We start from the raw sequence: 18,532 nt of genomic DNA on the forward strand, positions 1-18,532 counted from the left end.
TAACTGTCCTAATATTAAGCTAGTTTTTAGACTTGAGGAACTGTACATTCACTTGTATTTCTTTGCTTCCATATCCAATCTTTGTTCCAACATGTTCCCTACAAATACAGGCCTGGATTCTTTGATGATGTTTGGTTGCGACTAGATTGATATCTGGTAATGGATATATATATCAAGCACTAGAGGTTGTTTTTCAGGGATTTTTAAACATCAGAAATCTGCTTGTTGCTAGACATACAACTGCTTAGCAAACCATGATGAATTTGACCATTTTGCAAGTTCTTACTGAAAACTACAAATCACCTGCATTTAGAGATACTGTGTTTGATTTTAAAAAATGGCAGTCTACAGTATAGTTTGATGCTTGGCTGTTCTCTATCCTAGCAAATTTGTAATGTCTTCTTATTTTAATAAGACTGCATTGAGAGGTCCCTAACAAAGTATTTTTTGAATCTTAGTATATGTATCCTTTAGAAATTGTTTACGAAGTTTATATAAAGTTGCTTATAAAGTGGGTTTTTTTTTGTTTTGTTTTGTTTTTTTTGTTTTTTTTTTTTTTTAAGTCTGTGGACACACTCAGGCGTGTTACATGGTCATCTAAATCACAACATTTGCTTTTTGTAGGTAACTTTTCCAGTAAAATTATTGCCTCTGTTTCTTAAGGTAGGGTCCAGTATAAAGTGCAGTGTTAGGAGTTAGCCAGTAACCAAGCCTCATCTGATGGGGAAAATAAAGTAAGCAAGCTTTCACCAATCCCATTTGTTCTGTTTAGGCTTGCTTTGTGCCCAGCCTCAGTACGCAAAGAAGGGTGTCAGACCAGGTGCTAATGTACTTGTGCTAAACACTTAACTGTTCAGAGTCCATCCTGGGACTACTGCTGTTCTGCTGGCTTTTGGAATACAGAGTTCACTGTGATTGATGACTACTACATAACAGTTTCATTGTTAGATTTCTTCTTAATCAGCATGGGTAAGATAGGAAAGAGCATTTGTACTGTAAACATGATTGTGGGGTTTGCTCATTAGGTGTTTAGAAATGCAAGCATTAGCTTATCTCTTGTAAAGCTTGGGGATGGATATCTGCAAGGTTGGTATGAAAGCAAGATGAAGGAGGCAATTTTGTGACAGCCACGGTCCTGTTTTGGTTAACAGCTGTGGGAGTGAGCAGTTAACGTTTCAGCATGGACTCTTGAAAGACACAGCACCTAGAGTAAGAACTTTTGCTTCATTAATCTGTGAAATGAATATTAAGTTAAAACCCCTTAGCATGATAATCTCTAAGAATGACATACTAAGCATGTCTGATTGTTGTACTTGACTCTCAACCAAAACTATGTTAAATGTCCCTCTGGGGATGGGGAGCCCGTAAGGTTAGGCTATAAGGGAAAGTTCCTTTAGGAGCGAGAAACTGTTGAAACTGTTCAGTGAAAGCATGGGGGGTGCTGGCAGGCAGACATCACCTGTTTGCAACTATAAAAGCCCTTATGGGGTTGGCCAAGAATGTCAAAACTGTAAGCTTAACATGAGAATGGGAGACGTGGAGTGAACTTGCTTAAAAACAAACCAAGTGCTTACCTAGGGAAGTGAAAAAGTAGTCCGATGTGCCTTTTTGTAATCAAGTAATGAAAAATATTGAAGCTTGGTGATGTTCTATCAGCAAAATAAAGGCTGTTAACTGGTAAATATGGAATTTTGCCAACTCATGTACTTGTAAGCCCTAGTGATAGGTGTGCTCTGTTCTTTAATGAAATTAAATATCCATTAAGTGAGACATAAATAAGACCAAACTGTGAGATGAGAGCTAATGACTTGTAATAATTCAAAATATTTAGATTGTGTCTTATTTATGTCCTTTAATATTTGAAAACCATCTTTTGTGTATTTCTGTCTAAAGAAGTAAGCACCTCAACACTTCATTTGCTATCAGGCCTTGTAGCTTAGTCATAAGGCAGAGAGTAAAATGTCTAAAAGAAATAACAGGCCTTTTTAGCTCAGTTTAGTACTTCCATCTGTGAAAGTCAGTCTCCAGAGCTGGTGTGTAAACTGAGTCACCCAGTTTAGCAGTAACTACCTTCCCCAGTCTGAAATGTCTTTCTGAAAAACAGTTTTCTGAGGTCTTCCCCTTTAAACTGACTTCTACTGTGTTAGAAAGTAGCTGTTAACACTGTGCTGTAGTTGTTTTATGCTTTGGTTATTTTCTTCTGTTTTTGAAAGGGACCAGTACACAATCTCCCAGTCCCCTAGCATATAAATATTTATCTTAGGATGGAAGCATACAGTCTTTGGCAGACAGTGATTTAACCACTGCTTAAAACTTAAGGCTTTCTACTTTGAAAGAATCATATGAAATTGAGCCAATAGGAATCTCAAGTTGTGTGCCTTACTGTGAAGGATTTAAGATCTCAGAGACCGTATTTTAATAATCTATAATCCACTTGGAGACAGTACTGGGACAGGATTCAGATAACTAGAAAATGTGTTTGGAAAACAGCCTCTAGCAGAAGGTTCATGCCTTTCAACCCCTGGAAGGTGGCAGCAGCAAGTAAGGGATTCATTCAAGTCCTGAAGGTGTCTCAGGTGCACAGATCAGGCTTCCCTGTTTTTCTGCCTGGTGGGGTTGCTTTGCTCCTTATCTGCTTTTTCTTCTGGTGTGCTGGCATTCAGTTGTTATGTTTATACAAAGGCCTCATCTCAATGAAAACTAAGGAAAAAAAAAAGTTGTTGTTGCTTCCTGCTCAGTGTAACTGGACAAATCAAAACTCATATGATGTAAGGAATGTTAAAAGGGCAAGTTGTGGAACAGTTCCTCTAAAAGTTGCAGTGCAAAGATCTCTGTGTGTAAACAACTGCAGTCACTGCTTCCACACCCAGTAGTCTCCTTCCTGTGTGCTCATGCGCTTTCCCTGCCCATATAAAACTTCTATCTTAGTTGCTTGTTTTCTTTTAGGGGTTTTTACAGAAATTGCTATGTATTTTTAAAAATACAGTGACACTGCTGCTAGTTTCAGATGGTAGAATTCTTGAAACGCTTACGTTACTTTCAGAGTGAGTGCAATTTGATGAAACAAACAGCTTCAACAGCTTGTTTTTGCTCAAGGAAGCAAACAGGCATTTAGCAAAACTGTATGACCAGAACTTCTTCATGGCTTCCAATTCACTCCTGTTTTAATGTTAATGCTGGGATTGGCTGCAGGCAACTATTGCTGAGCCTAAAATATAAGTTGATCTGATTCCTGAAACGTTATATCAAATGAGCAGGGTTTTAGTTTAATGATGATAATATGTATACCAGATTGAGAACAGAAAGATGAGAGATGGATAAGAAGGAATTACTGCTTGTTTCCCTATTGCTGTAGTAGTTTTGAGGAGATGGAAGAGGGGAGAATGTTCTGTGACTGCTTCTTTTAGTCATGGATGCTACTCCATTAGCTGAAAAGAAGTTGCACCTGAATGTTAAGGATGTGCAAGAAATCCCCACAGAGAAAAGCTCAGTGTTATGTATTTCTTAAACCTCTGTTTTCTCATAAACCTTCAGTATTTGTACTTTATATAATCTCTTTTAGTAACTTTTGACCATCAGTTTTGTTAGTGTCCATAAGCACGTGCTGGAAGGATGAGATCTGCAGTTTTTCCTTTAACAATATATAAGCTATTTTAGCATGAGCTGTTTTAGCATCTCCCTGAGTAGCAGGAAAACAAGGCAGACCTTCAGAGATCTGGTTTCCAGACACAAGAACTAAAGAGATCTGAGTCCCTTTGCATTACTTTCCGGTAAGGTAGATAGCATCTTGATTATATGACAGGTAACTGCATGTTACCTGTATTCAGACATGAGAAAGATGTAGGATTAGGAAGCTTCTCAAAGTGATCAAGAAGGCATAACATCTGGAGACTGAAAGTCTTCATTAAGCAAATGGAACACTGTTTTATGATACAGACCATGCATTGCAAATTGCTTTCTGGTGAGTTGCCAGGTATCTAAAATGAAACTTCTTTCTTTCTAAATGCTTTTTTGCAGGTCTCATAGAAGGTTAATGGGTTTTGTGTTCTGAGTAGGGTGGAGATGAACTAAATTACCATGCTGGTTTTTTTTTTTTTTTTTCCTGGTCTTGAAGGAAAAATTAAGAGGATTTAAAGGCAAGTCATTGAGCATGAGGTACATAGAGGCTGATGGACTGCAGTCATCTGCATAATATTTTATTTTATAGACAGAAAGTTTTCATTAAAATACTTCCTGAAAGTTATTGTCTAATAATGGAAACACTTTGTGAGTAGCAAAATATGAGTGAATCATTGCATTTTTCTTTTTAGGTTTGAGAGGCCTGAAGCCAGACTAGAACTTAAATAGAATGGATACATACTTCAAAGCTGCAGTCTGTGACTTGGACAAACTGCTGGATGAATTTGAACTGAATACAGGTTAGTAACTGTGCTGTCTTCTACTGTAGTGTGTTAATATTGGTTGAGTGACTGTTACGGGGAATTGGAAACTAATAAATGGTAAGTTAAAGCTTATGGTAGTGAATAGATTAAATTTGGAGGACATGCACAGTACAAACACTTAAGTCTTGTAAACTTTGCTTTTGATCTCTTTTTTGCTTAAAATAGATGAATGCGACCTCTCCAGAGCTCCTCAAAATCCATATGATTCAAAACACCGTTCCCTTCCTCTGGATTTGGGTTTCTTGCAACATGTATACCCAACGCAAAAACCACAGGAGAATGCTAACAGCTGTCCCACGTCAGAAGAAATCTCTCAAGCCAGCCACACCAGACCAAATGAAGGGATCTCGAATTGTTCATCACAAAATGAGAGGAGTGTTTCTGGGCCTGATATTTTGACCATTGTGAACAGTGCTTCTTCAGAAGGAAGTCAGGGTTCAAACCTGGGAAGTAGTATACCTATGTGTGATCTTATTAATGACATAAGTAACTTGATCCGTTCAGCAGGTACTCATGTAAATAATCAAAAATTGCAGCCAGGTGACTCTTATTCTAGTGAAGACTTTGAGTGGCTTTGGCAAATCTTGCATACCTCTCCTTGATTGTGTATTTTCATTGGGTTGCAGAGGTGTTTCATGTACAGAGCAGAATGATGGGGACTCAATGCTACAACTTTCAGGACCTGTTAAAACAGAAGAGAGTAATCAGTTAGCTTTAAAATCAGATGTTTTTGGTAAAGCAGAGGTTTCAGGTCTGTGTGATTATCACTTCAGTTTAAATATGCAATCCTATATTGAAGTATTTGATCATCTTGAACAAACCGCTTACCCTAATACTGCGTGTGTCTCTGAAACATTACAGAATTCAAATGTGTATGATCCCAGAGATGAGACAGCTTGTGAAAAATTGCCTTCTGAGCCACAAGATGGAAGCATGTGCTCTCCAGTGAGTGAAGAGATACATGGAGGAAATACTGCAGAATGTGTGACCTTGGAAGATCAGTGTAAAATGGAATCCATGCCTTCAAATCTGCCACATACACATCAGTTGGACAAAAGCCATGGAACATTGCCTGAAAGTCATGCTTTACAAGGCTCTATGTGTCAAACAGGGGCTGAAGTAGAACTAGAAGAGCAAATTACAGAAGAGAATGTGGGTAGTGAAAAAGTTGCTGGCAGTGAAGTACTAAACAGTGCTTTACCTTTATGTGAATCAGTCGAGGATGTCCAGACGTCACTGCTGCATCTTCCACCACTTCCTGTATCTCCATGTGGTTCCTCAGTTGTAACAGAAGAAAATGTTAATTCTGTACCTCAGGATGAAATAGCAGAGGTTATTAGTGACACTTTAACAACTGATCTCTCTGATTGTGAGTCCTGTAAAGAGACTGACTTACATGAACAGGAAGGATATCTAACTAAAATCAACCAAATTATTGTAGAAAAAAGTGATGGAGAGACATGTAATACTGAGAATGTAATTGATGATAGTGATTCTGATCAAGTCAAAGCTATTGCTTCTACTTTTATGGAATATGAAGCTGAGCCATATGGCATTGATATAGACTGTTACTATGATGAAAGTGTGAGCCAAACTGTAGCTAACTTTACTGTTGAGGAGGGTATTATTGAAAGTAATACTCTTGTAAGTGATGCAGAGCTTGATGAATTCTTGTATGGGCAAAGTCATCTGTCCAGTTCATTGAATTCTTTAAGCAATAGTAATAACTTAATGGCAGCTGACACAGAAGGGAATCTGGGGGATGAGAACCTGGATTTCACACAGGTTACTGAAGAACATGCTCTGACAAAACTGGAGGATATAACTAGCATAAGTAGCAATCTTGAAGTCTGTCTTGCAGCCCATAAGTTGAAACCTCCACCAGAGGAGAGTGCATTTCATATTCAAAATGTGTCTGAGCGTGATAGTGAGGCACAGGTTTCAAACATTCCTAATGAAGGTGCAAGACCAAAGCTGTTGTGTGACACTACGCAAGGAAATGTTCAGAAACAACTGAATCAAACACATGTGCTTGAGAGAGCAGTTACTCCAGAAGCTCCCTTCTCAAGGAATAGCATTACTTCTGATGAAAATTCTGAACCTGCGGGGGAAATTGGCACTGAAGCAAGAAAAACTTTTCAAAGCGTAGAATCACTAAAAACACCTGCAGCTCTTCTGCAGAAACAGCCGTTGTGGGTTCCTGATTCAGAGGCACCCAACTGCATGAACTGTCAAGTGAAGTTCACCTTTACAAAAAGACGACACCACTGTCGTGCGTGTGGAAAAGTAAGTTGTTGGACAGGGGTCCTTCTGTTACTGTAAGCAAATTTACTCTGATTTAGGGATAACCGGAATGCAAAGGAGAAAGATGAATTATGTCAACATTGTAAGGTTTTTTTGTTTTAATTTTTTCTTAATTTTACATCAGAGTTGGACTCTTAGAAAAGACTACAATAAGTAAAAAAAAAAAACTTCTTTTTTGAAAATAAGAACATTTTCCTTGCATAGCTTTACTTTATCTTCCATTACTGGTTAGGATACTGTTCTTTTCTTGTAACAGGGAAGATGTGACACTGTAACAATCACTGCAGTGCACACTGAATCAGTTTATTACTTACTTTAGATTAAGCTTAAGTATTTAGGCATCAAAAATTTAGGCAATGATGGTAATTAGATTTCAGAAAAGTGATTATGATAGGTGTAAAAAATATCTATTACTCTGGAAGAATGTATGTTCTTTCAGGAGCTGTCACAGAAGCAGCCATGCAACGGACTTATAGTCTGTTGTGCACTGTGTTTAAATGTCTGCACAGTTTCCCAAGGGAGTTGTCAGGGAGAGTAGAGGGAAATATGCTATTTCCGCTGAGTGAATGGTACTGGCTAACTGAGCAAGTAGTCTGTAGACTTTTCTATTTTTCCAGCCTATGGTTGTGTGCAGCGAGTAAATAATGCTGAAGTCTGTTTTTAATTAAAAATAAATTTCTTTGTGAGCTATTGCATCTTGTGTGCTGGTGCATAAATACAAATATAATGCTATTGGAACTGATTTGTTTTTCAGTGTTCCTCTGCAGCTTTATGGATGAGGAGATGGTGCAAAGACTAGACTTACTAGCTTCTTTCATCTCATCTCAAAAGACAACTGGAGTGGCTTGTTTTTTCTGTGGAGTCCCTCTTCTAGTGCTGTGTATTGAAAGCATAGCCCCCATTTTCTTCTATCACAGCAGACCTATAGAAAGTGTAGATCTGCAGTGGGGCACTGAGAAAAATGAAGTTCTTATTGTGACATGCTACATGTTATCGAACTTAGGCAGTTATATACCCTACTAAAATTTTATAACAGTTTAAAATATGGTTCTTTACAGTATGGTTTTGAACTTCTTGAATTTCTTGTTTATATTCACTATGAAGCTTATTGCCTGTTTTCTGGAGATGGGAATAGAAACTCCCTCCAGTACGCACTGCTGCTTATAGCTAACTGCTGTTACTGTTAATCCTGTGTGTTAACAGCAGAGTGTATTTGCATAATAGCAAAGTAATTCAGGGTGCTTCACAATGCTTGTGCATTCAAAAAATGAGTGAAGGCAGTACAGATGGTGTAATTGTCAGAGATAACAGAGTGCTAAGCAGCTGTAACTGTCATTGCTTTTCTGAATGTGCAGTATTGTTTTGCTACTTGTTTTTAAAAACAAAGTCTACTTTTTTCATGGATCCACATTGTGTTGCAGTGTTTGCTACCAGCTTGAGGAGGAACAGGTAGAAATTCAGTTGTTCTCTGTGAAGTGTCTTAGAATTGTTTAATTTTTATGTAGTCCTATAGATTTATTATTATCAGGGAAAGTGTCAGAACTTGGGAATTCTGGCTTCTGTGTTGGAGGAATGCATAAGCTATCAATAATACTGCTTCTTCTCCCATCCGCAATACACAAGGTCAAATTCTCATCTCCATTTATTTGTTTGCTTTTTAATGTGGCACACGTTCTCTTTGTAGCCCAACTAGATTTCATTTTGTTGCTCAGTAGATTCATTTTCATAGCCATTGCTCTGTTGCGCTATCTGTCCCTTAGTTTGCTTCCACCTCTTGTTTCTTGTGCATTGAGATTGAGGTAATGCCTTTGTTGAGGGTTCTAGTGGCACCAAGTGTAAGAGAATGGCACTTGGCAAAGGATTGTTGTACTGCTCAGCATTTGAAGCCCTAAATTTTGACAGCAGCTGATTAGCAATTGATCCTTTCCAGTTACATGCTTAATAACTTTACTAAGCATGTGCGTTTTCAGGTGAGATAAATAATTAATATGGAAGCATTAATTGTTATGAGATTAATATGGAAGCAACTGGAATGTTTATTTTATTGTCTTGCACTGATCAAATGTGAATCTTAGCATGGCTTTTCCTACTTAAAGGACACAAACAGCTAGTACAGTCTATCCTTTTTTAACATTTCAAACTGAAATGTTCCTTCTTGGTAAGATAAACACCCTCTGGACTATTGAGGATTTAATAAAATACTTTCGAAAACACGAAATAATACTGTCTTTTAAGAAAAGATACTTGGGCTTGATAAACAAGACCAAGAATAACTTGGAATATTGTTTTACCTTAATTGTAAATTGAAGAATCCAGAAAAGAAAAGAAGAAAAGAAATAAAATATTACTGCATTTTCAGCAGCCTTCCTTGGAGGCAGTCTTAATGGAAATACACAAAGTAGCATTTTTAGGTTTTGTGCAGAATTTCAGCAGATGCTGAACTTGAAATTCTTCTGTCATGAAGGTGACAGTAAACTTCCTTGTGCTTTAAAACTAACAAAAACAACTTAAAAAATGGGTTCAACTCTTTGGTGTTTAGTTTGGTTTAGTTCTTCAGAAATTTTCAGCTGGTGCATTTCCTTAGGGTCACAAGTGTTAGCATGGCTTGGTAGGCTTCCCTATTATTTAGGAAGTTCTGCAGATCATAAGGATTCCCCAAACAAGTGTCAAGTTTATGTTTGGTTGAGAGTAGAATGATGATGACACATGGTGCCCAGAGGGTTACCCTAGGTAATGCTATAGAGCTGTGCTACAGCGTAGTGTTCCTTAGTGTTTCAGAAAAGTGATAGGATGTAACCTTTTTCAAAAATTTGTAGCATGGATAGATTGTGTGCTGTTCTGGGAAACAGGGTAAGAACTCAAAAAGCTTCAGACCAAACTGTGGAGCTTTTGGCCTTGATAAAACCCTTTTAGTTCTGGTAATTCCCCTTCTCTCAACACAGAAACATACTGTAAGATAAATGTACTAAAGCTCCTCTTCTTCTTCAGTATTGCTGAGAATATTTTATGTATGCTTTATTATTTTAATTAGATGAAATAATATAATAGAAACCTAACTCAGGAAATATTGGGACTTTACTTATAATATTTATTTCAATCTTTTTCTTGTTCAGGTTTTTTGCGGTGGTTGTTGCAAACGAAAGTGCAAACTACAGTACATGGAAAAGGAAGCAAGAGTCTGTACTCGCTGCTATGATGACATTAATAAAGGTAAAAAAGATTTGGATCTTTTTGAATAACTGTAGTAATCCTTAAAAAAATAATATGTACAGCTAGTATCTTAATTTTCATGCTTTCTGGGAAGCTTCCATGCTTCAATTGGGTCATCTGTAGCAGGATTCCACAAAAACAGATTTTTGCCCCATCTTCTACCCTTCCACAGTAGCCTTCTACATGTTGAATGGCAGATTGAAAATCAATAAAATAGCTTGAGCATTCAATTTACACAACTAGCTCACTAAACTATGCACTGTTATTGCAAAAAAAACCCAAAAAACAAGAAACCCTCAGTATTGCAGTGTGTGCTAAAATTATTGCTTTTCTTTAATGTTTAAACATTTAAAGCAAACAATTTTTCATTTTTTAATTTAGCACAAGCATTTGAAAGGATGATGAGTCCAACAGGTCCTGCCCCTAATTCCAGTGTCTCCTCTGAGAGTTCTTCTGCTCCACCTTTGCCAGAAGCCTGTATAACTGGTAGTGCCAGCTGCCCCTTATTTTCTTCACCATTACCCATTTCAGCACTTAAACAATCTGATAATGAAGGTATGTTTAACTAACATTTTTTCAAGATCTGCTTGGGAAGAGTTGCTTATTATATTGTGGGTATGTACTATGTGGATATAGCAGTTCCCATACAAATACTGAGTCACGGCCTGAACCTCTGATTGATCACCTGAGGCGAGCCATGAGTCAGCCACAGGAGCACAGGTGAAGGCAATTCAGCTGTGCTGCAGGAAGGGGTGGAGCCTGGCTGCACCCCTCCTAGACCTATTGAAGAGCTGGCTGCCAGTGGGGAAGGGTCCCTCCTTCTGATGTTTTGTGGTGAGCCCAGCATAAGAGTAGGCCTTCCATTTATTCTCTCTTGTTATCATAGTCCACTTTGCCTAACTCTCTTGTTTATTTTGTGATTGTAACATCTTGATATCCATTGATTATACAGTATTGAACAGAAATTCTGTGAATTGGGACTCAAGAAACTTGCTCTTAGTTCTGAGTTCAGACTCCATGAGTTTGACAACATCTGTCTTGCATCCACATTTCATAAGTGGAGATTGTCCTTCTTCTATGTTAATACTGTAATTTCTTTGTTCAGTTCAGATAATTTCATAATTTTTTATATTGCTCCGGAGACATCTGTCATGCCTTTTTACAGTAAACAAAAGTACTTTTTTATGGAAAAAGTAAGAAGCAGTAGGGGTTCATCCTCAGTAAACATAAATGTTTTGCCATTGAACAGTGTTTGTTTCACTATTACTAAATACCTGACCCTCATCAATGAAAATAGTTTTTCAAACATTGACTAGATTTTTTTTTTAGTGTTTCATCTTCTAGTTGTGGTAAGCATTTTATTTATATCTTATGACAAGGGGATGGTTGATGAAGAAGTTTTGATATGTAGAGTGATAGGATATAGCATGACAGCTTCCTCTGCTATGATGAACTGTTTTTTCCATGTATTTACCTGATAGGATTGTGGCTGGAGTCAAGCTGTCTACCTGTGCTTATTTTCAGTTAACAAATTCTCTATGTAACTCATAGGAGAAAGACCTCTGAATATGCATCTCTTTTAGTTATTAGGACAGTAAAGTAATACAAAGTCAGTGTTTTTTCTCAATCTATCCTAGAGTTATGCCCCAAAGAACAGAAGAGAGTTTGGTTTGCAGATGGTATTTTGCCAACTGGCGAAGTGGCATATACAACAAAGCTTTCATCTGGAGCAAAGAGGTCGTCTCAGGACACAGTACGCCCTGATGTGCCAGAGCTGCATATGGTATGATTAAAATTGTATGTAGATGCATGAAATCTGCTGAAATAACTTTGTTCCCTGTTGATTAGGACATACATTAACTTCAAAAATGACGTAGTAGAAAATATTAAAAATCAAGATTATTCTGTAAAGTATTTGTATAACTACTGGTATGAAGGTATGATAAATATAAGTCACATAGCTAACTTAAGGGACAAAGAGGTGAAGAACTGAATACAGAAGTTGCCTGTCCTGGACTGTGCTATATATCATACTCACAGATAATAAAAATGGTAACATTTTTCAGACAGTGAAGGCAGATAGATTCTGAATATTCATGAACTGAATGTTAAAATGACAGGTGTCATTTGCCATGAATTGCAGAGTTAGGAGTGTATGAGTAGCAGAACTTATTAACGTTACTTTTATTGCTGTCTGAGTTACTAGAAAAGGAAGACTTAAGGTCAATGATCAGTCTGAAGAAAGTACTTAAGTAGTTGTTTAAAAAAGGAAATAAATTGGAGGGAACAGAAACACAAGTGGAAAACTGTCGTGACAATAAATGTATCCCTCTTGTTTCCAAAACCTAGAAGTTCTTGCTCTACCCATCATAGTAACCCAAAGATAAAACCTGTCTTCTGTTTTGATGAAAGAGTAGATTATTTTCACTTAGAGAAGATAAACAGTGTCTAAAATTAAAAGCATCATGAACAAAGAAATAGTGAGTTGATGGTTCTCAGATACTGCTTTAGGAGCTCAGACAAAACTGCTATGTTGCAGCTCCTAAGCTGTGGATGTCTTTTACTAGGTAGCATGTAGCATGTAATCCCAAGCATGCTGCCTCAGACTGCTGTGAAGGCCAAAAGTATAAAGTGATCTGCAAAGCCAGCAAGTGAATTTGTGGGAAAGAAGTTTATTAGAGGCTCTTTTAGTCACACTTCTTTTTCCTTCATCTTCTGGCACGTTTTCTCTAAGCAGGAGATCTGAGGAAGCTGAGGGCATGTCAGGAGAATTAATACAGGACAAGCATAGTGTTGTTACGTTTTTATCTTGTTACAATTCAGTCTTTCCTATTGAAATAGTGTGCAAATCTACAGGGTTTTGTAGTGTGATGACTCAATATATTTAATAGATCACATCCACCTTTGTTTTGATGACAGATCATTTCATATATGACTGCACTCTTGGTTTATCCTATGCATTTCACTGAGGGAGCAGCGTAGGTTTGACAGCAAACCAAAAATGAGTTGAATTGTACAATACTAGATTTGGCTATTGTATCCAAGTGAAGAAACAGTAATACTAATTAGGTTGCTCAAGGGATACCTACTTTATTGTTGATTTTGTTAAATCTGGCAATATGCTAAAATGATAGATCTACAGCATTCTGAGAATTTTGTATTACCGAACAAATAAAAAAGTGATTCATCTTCACTTTAAATGGGGTGTAATGGTTCCTTTAAGAACAGGGGGAAATGCAAGGTCCACAGTGGATTTGGTGAGTTGTTTCTTGAATAAATAATTAATTTCCTGTCAGTTTGGTAGATTTCCTAGTTCCTTTTCTTTCTTTTAGAATGCTATCATGGAAGTTATAGAAGTTATAGTTTGTTGTGAAACTAGAGTATAGATCTTTATTCTCGTAGGGTGCAAATGCAGAGGAAGATGACATACCAACTGATGTAAATTCAAAACCAAAAGAAGAAATGGATGTTATCACAAGAACAGAGGGATTATGTCCTTCTGTTCTTCCAGAGGATGCACAACAGACCATTTCCAGCCAGAGCGAGGTGATTGATAGTGATAAATATGTGACTCCAGACACTAAAGAGTGTTCTTCCACCACGGAATCTGAGAAGACTAGAACTAATATAGCAGATTGGGCTAAAAGTGATATGCCTGTTAGTCCTACAAGTTACAGAGCACTTTGTGGTGTTGAAAACTGTGTTCGGAAAGACGTCAGCCTTCTTCCAGATGGTGATAAGCTGCCACCGCTTCTGCTTGCCATGGGTGAAAAAGGAAAAGGTAAACAATTGTCAGTACTGCGTCACCAGATGCAGGATTTCTAAATGTAAATTTTAATACAGAAATGCAACTTTAACTTCTCACCTGTGCTGCATGTTAGATTGTTCGTTAATTAAACATAAGTTACTGAAATGTGAGTATATTGTGAAAATAACAATCACATAAACCCATGATAGTAGTGATTGTTTTCACTGTAACTAACAGCAATATGTGAATTGAAGAAACAACACAGATAATATGAGTAATTACCAAATAAACAGCAGCCCCAGATCATGCCCTGTTATAAATTACTGCTTTATTTTTGTATGGCCTTTGAATCTTCTGGTAAGCTACTGAATTTTGTTCTAAGTTTGAAAATAATTAACAGCCTTTTAAGATAGGAAAGTAAGGACAGTCTTTCATATACTGTCATCTGATTTTTTTTTTTAATTTTAGTAGTTGGCTGGCATGTTGAACTAAATCAGCTATTAATTTCTTTAGATCCCCTAGTGGAAGAAAATCTGTCACACCAACAGGTCGCCTTGCTTCTTGAGAAAGGAGGTGCCAGTCCATTAACTTTTATCCTAAATGCAAACTTGCTTGTGAATGTCAAGTTAATATCTTGTAAGTAGTGTGTGTTTTCTTTTCCATTGAATCTATTTTTCTGATTGTAAAGATCAGCATTACTGTGGTCTCTGTCTTTTTAATTGAAGATTCTTCAGAAAAATGCTGGTACTTCTCAACAAACGGGCTACATGGTTTGGGGCAGGCAGAAATTGTAATTCTGTTGCAGTGTTTGCCTGATGAGAAGACTTTTCCTAATGAAATATTCAAATTATTTATTGACATCTATAAGAATGCAGTAGAAGGTATGTAATCATGTCTGATATTATGCTGTGATGTTTTCTTGCTTGTCTTCAAAGTTAGAAGTTTATGCACTTTTTATGCATTTATAGGATATCTGATCTGGTTGAAAAACTTGTCAGTGCTTAGCCTTTGTTTCTAAATAAACAACAGAAAGAAAATGTACATTTCTCTGGCTCAAATACTTCTGTAAATATCTAGTTTGCATTTTCTGTAATTGTTCTTAATACATATGGACTTGGAGATTCTGTGCATAAATCCCTGTGTCAATGGCTGGGACTTCATTGTGTATGCGGTATACATAACTGCAGTATACATAAATATGTAAATGTGAGGTCTGTTAATTGAAGTTCATCAACTGGGGTGTGCCAGAACATTGTGTACTTTAGGGTTTTTTATATTTGGGGGAAAAAAAAAGTCTACTTCCATTTTCGTGTCCATCCAGGTAATAAGTGTGTAGGATATTTCTGTGGGGTTAGATGTCTCTCAGATTTTCAGGAAGATATGAGACATACTTTATGATTTGCAAGTCTGTAATGAAGGGATGATGGTAGTAGTTTTCTTCACAATAGCATGTTATCTTTTTAAGATGCGCCAACACTCTTTCTCACCATCTTTCAACAGGAAAGTTAATAAGAAACATGGAAAATGTGACTTTTAGTGAAAATTTTCTCAGTAATGAAGACCATGGAGGATTCCTGTTTGTTTCACCTACTTATCAGAAACTTGATGATTTAATGCTACCAGATAACCCTTTTCTTTGTGGTATTCTAATCCATAAGCTGGAAATACCCTGGGCAAAAGTTTTTCCAATCCGTTTAATGTTGAGACTGGGAGCAGAATATGGGGGTAAGTTATAGTACTTCAAATAGCTGTATAAATGTAAAACTTCCTTTGAAAAATATAACTTTAGTAGTCAAAGAAAATATTCAAAATGTTTGCAGTCTTATACATTACTCTTGCATAAGGATGAAGTTTTGTACGTGAGAACTGTTGGTCCTGTTGAGACACCTGGTAATTTACACTATTCTGCTACACTTACTTGGTTCTTTCTCATGTTAGCTGAAGGTGGTTAGACTTAAAAACCAAGTCTGACACTTAAAAAAGATTAAAAGTTTGACTTTATTGTCACTGGAGAAAGTTTTGAGGGAAAGTTCACCAGCCTAATTGTCAATTTTGAAAAAAACAAAAACAAAAACAAAAACAAAAAAAAAAAAACAATGCCAGAAATGGAGTACATGGGCAAAATATTAATGCTTCATTAAATGGATAGTTGCCTTAAGGATAACATACTAGTTAGCGCATTTGAAATCTCAGTATTGAAAATGTGGAAGTTATTCTCTCAAAGTGAGGTGTAGGGAGAATTATGTAGTGTATGTACCACAGGTTGTGCAGTGAGAAGGCCTCACGTTCAGCAGTTTCTTTGCTGCTTTTACGTGACCACTTTCTGCTCCCCCAATTAGATCTTCACTCATTCTGCTCCAGGCTCACTAGAGGAAAGTATTTACAAATGCCTCTTGCCTTCAAAAGCAGGTAACACTCGCACAAGACCTGAAAGTAGAAGCTATCCTAAATACCTTCTAAAGTTGCTTGTGTTCCTTTTTTACAGGCTAATTTAATACATGCTAAATTAATACAGGCCAATTTAGAGGTATAGGAACTTTTTGTTTCCTGTTGTGTTGCCCCTTATTTGGAGACCAGGAGTTTTGAAAGGGTGCAACATGCAGATGTTACTTAAGTGGGATGAATTTCAAAAATATCATACTCAACTTTCCGACATTGAATGGATTTTTGGTAAATTAAGAGTACCATTTTAGAAGCATCAGGTCTATAAAAACGCATCATTAAATTGTTTGTGGGTTTGAGTGAATAGTGGAGTTCTGCTCTCCAGGCTTCTGCCTGGGAGTTGACAAGGGTGGTAGCTTCTTTGTCATACTTTTCTCTTACCAGTTTTATTGTCATTTTTGTACTAGCCATGCACTTTCTTGGACTGATCTCATTATCTTGATTTTGCTGCACTGTTTGTTTTACTTTCAAATGACTTCGTGTGTTGATGTGTTGGTCTCCTGATCTCTTTGCTTTCCCTAATTTCCATCTGCATGTTTTCTACTACAGCCACAGGACTGCAAAGCAATTAGAAGCTTATTACTTTGTATGAACCACTTCATTCTTGTTTATTAATGCTAAGTGGTACTTCAGTTCATTCTACAACATTAATATGAAATTGGATGTTACTTGTATAGTACTCGTGTTTAAGAAAGTATTCAACCTTGCAGCTCCTCTCACAACTGGTGACACAGAGTCTGAACGAAGGTTGTTTCCTTTCAGCTCACCCTTTGCAAGAAACATAGCTGGTCAATCACAGAGAAAGAAGCAGCAGGTCTCTGCCACAAGATTTCTGCTGCTTGGGGAGTGACTCTAGAGTAGTAGAGATATTGCAGTAGGATTTAACTGTGGGTGGGGAAATCATGCAGTGGACTAAGGGGTTGTCAGCGAGTAAGGATCACAGTGGCTCTAGTTCCCTTGAATGTTCAGATATTGAAATTAAGAAACTTGGTCTATAACTGAAAATAAATACTTACAACTATAAAACTTAAAAGTGTGACTTTATTTCTTCTATTCCAGTATATCCAACTCCTCTAGTAAGCTTCAGACATCGAAAGCCACTCTTTGGAGAAATAGGACATACAATTATGAATCTACTTGTTGTGAGTAATTATTTTATTCATTTCACTTCCTGTTGTAATCCAGACTGTGTAAAATATCCTCAGATTGTTTAAAGCTGAATTACTTTTGGCAAAGTTAAAGAATTAACTTTTTCTTTGGAGGTGTCTTGGAAATTCCCTACTTTAATATGTATTAAGTGTGAGCTAAGGAAGTGTGGTGACTTCACCCTGATGGCAGCTATACCCCACAGCCATTCTTTTTCTCTGCAAATAAGGAGAAAATGCAATGAAAGAGGGATCAAGTGTTGAGATAAGAACAGGGAAATCAATCACTGGTTATTGTCAAATTAAATTCAGCATAATAAATTATGTTAATGTTCCTATTACTAGCAAAATTTATTTACTATCACTAACAGGGTGATTTCTTACTAAGGGCAACTTGCTAAGAGCAAACCTCCCCATCTACCCTGTTTCACCTTCTTCCAAGGCATGCAGGTGAACATGGAATGTGAGCTTCAGTCAGTCCATAATGCTTCATCTCTGATGCTCTTTCATGGTTACTCTCTGCCCCTGCTCTATATATGTCCCTATGTCCCTCCCACAGGATGCTGTCCTTCTCAAACTGATCCTGTGTGGTCTACCTACAGGCTGTAGCTCCCTGAAGCACTGTTCCAATTCAGCTCCCTACTATGAGGCTCATGCTTCAGGAGCTGCTCCAGCACAGTCCCCACAGGCAGCAGATTTGCTAGCCCTTCTGCACTATGGGCTGCTCTCCTTCAGCTGCAGCTGTGGACCAGGGCCTGCTCCTGTGAGGGCTCTTCGTGACTTTATCCAGGCCACATACGTCTGTTCAGTCATGGGCTCCACCATGGGCTGCATTCCTGGTCATTTCTTAACCATGCTCTTCCACTGGCTTCTTCCAGTATCGCTTAGGGTTGAGATCTGGCCTACAGTGGGTCCCTTTGGGAGCTGACTGGAGCTGGATCTGATCAGACATGGTGCAGCTGCTGGGTTATGTTCTCTTAGCAACTCCCCTGCTGTCAAAGCCTTGCCTTATAAACCTAGTGCAGTCTTATGCATCATACTCATTGTAGCACAGTTTCTGGTTGTAAGAAATAGTTTCAAATAATGAGAACAACTTTGGAATTTACACTGAAGCTGGTAGCAGTTGCCATTCAGTTGCAGTTTTCTCTTTCAAATACTGCTTTGGTGCAAGAATTCTAGTCTTAAAATGGTATTTCATTAAATTTGAAAAAACAAACTAGTAAACTTCTATTCCAGTCCAG

General features: G+C 37.4%; 1 protein-coding gene across 1 annotated transcript in view; it reads left to right on the forward strand.

The window, feature by feature from the left end:
* ZFYVE16 (zinc finger FYVE-type containing 16) overlaps positions 1-18,532 on the forward strand; it is a 30,001-nt gene that overhangs the window by 1,737 nt on the left and 9,732 nt on the right. Inside the window, 11 exon segments of the mRNA XM_052700568.1 lie at positions 4,311-4,418; positions 4,608-5,004; positions 5,006-6,728; positions 9,860-9,956; positions 10,338-10,511; positions 11,594-11,739; positions 13,359-13,737; positions 14,218-14,340; positions 14,430-14,585; positions 15,205-15,429; positions 17,206-17,288. Of these exon segments, the coding sequence (XP_052556528.1) occupies positions 4,349-4,418; positions 4,608-5,004; positions 5,006-6,728; positions 9,860-9,956; positions 10,338-10,511; positions 11,594-11,739; positions 13,359-13,737; positions 14,218-14,340; positions 14,430-14,585; positions 15,205-15,429; positions 17,206-17,288 (3,573 nt within the window). The 5' untranslated portion in view covers positions 4,311-4,348.

Source organism: Tympanuchus pallidicinctus, unplaced genomic scaffold, assembly GCF_026119805.1.
Source record: "Tympanuchus pallidicinctus isolate F22 unplaced genomic scaffold, pur_lepc_1.0 scaffold4, whole genome shotgun sequence".
Lineage (NCBI taxonomy): Eukaryota > Metazoa > Chordata > Aves > Galliformes > Phasianidae > Tympanuchus > Tympanuchus pallidicinctus.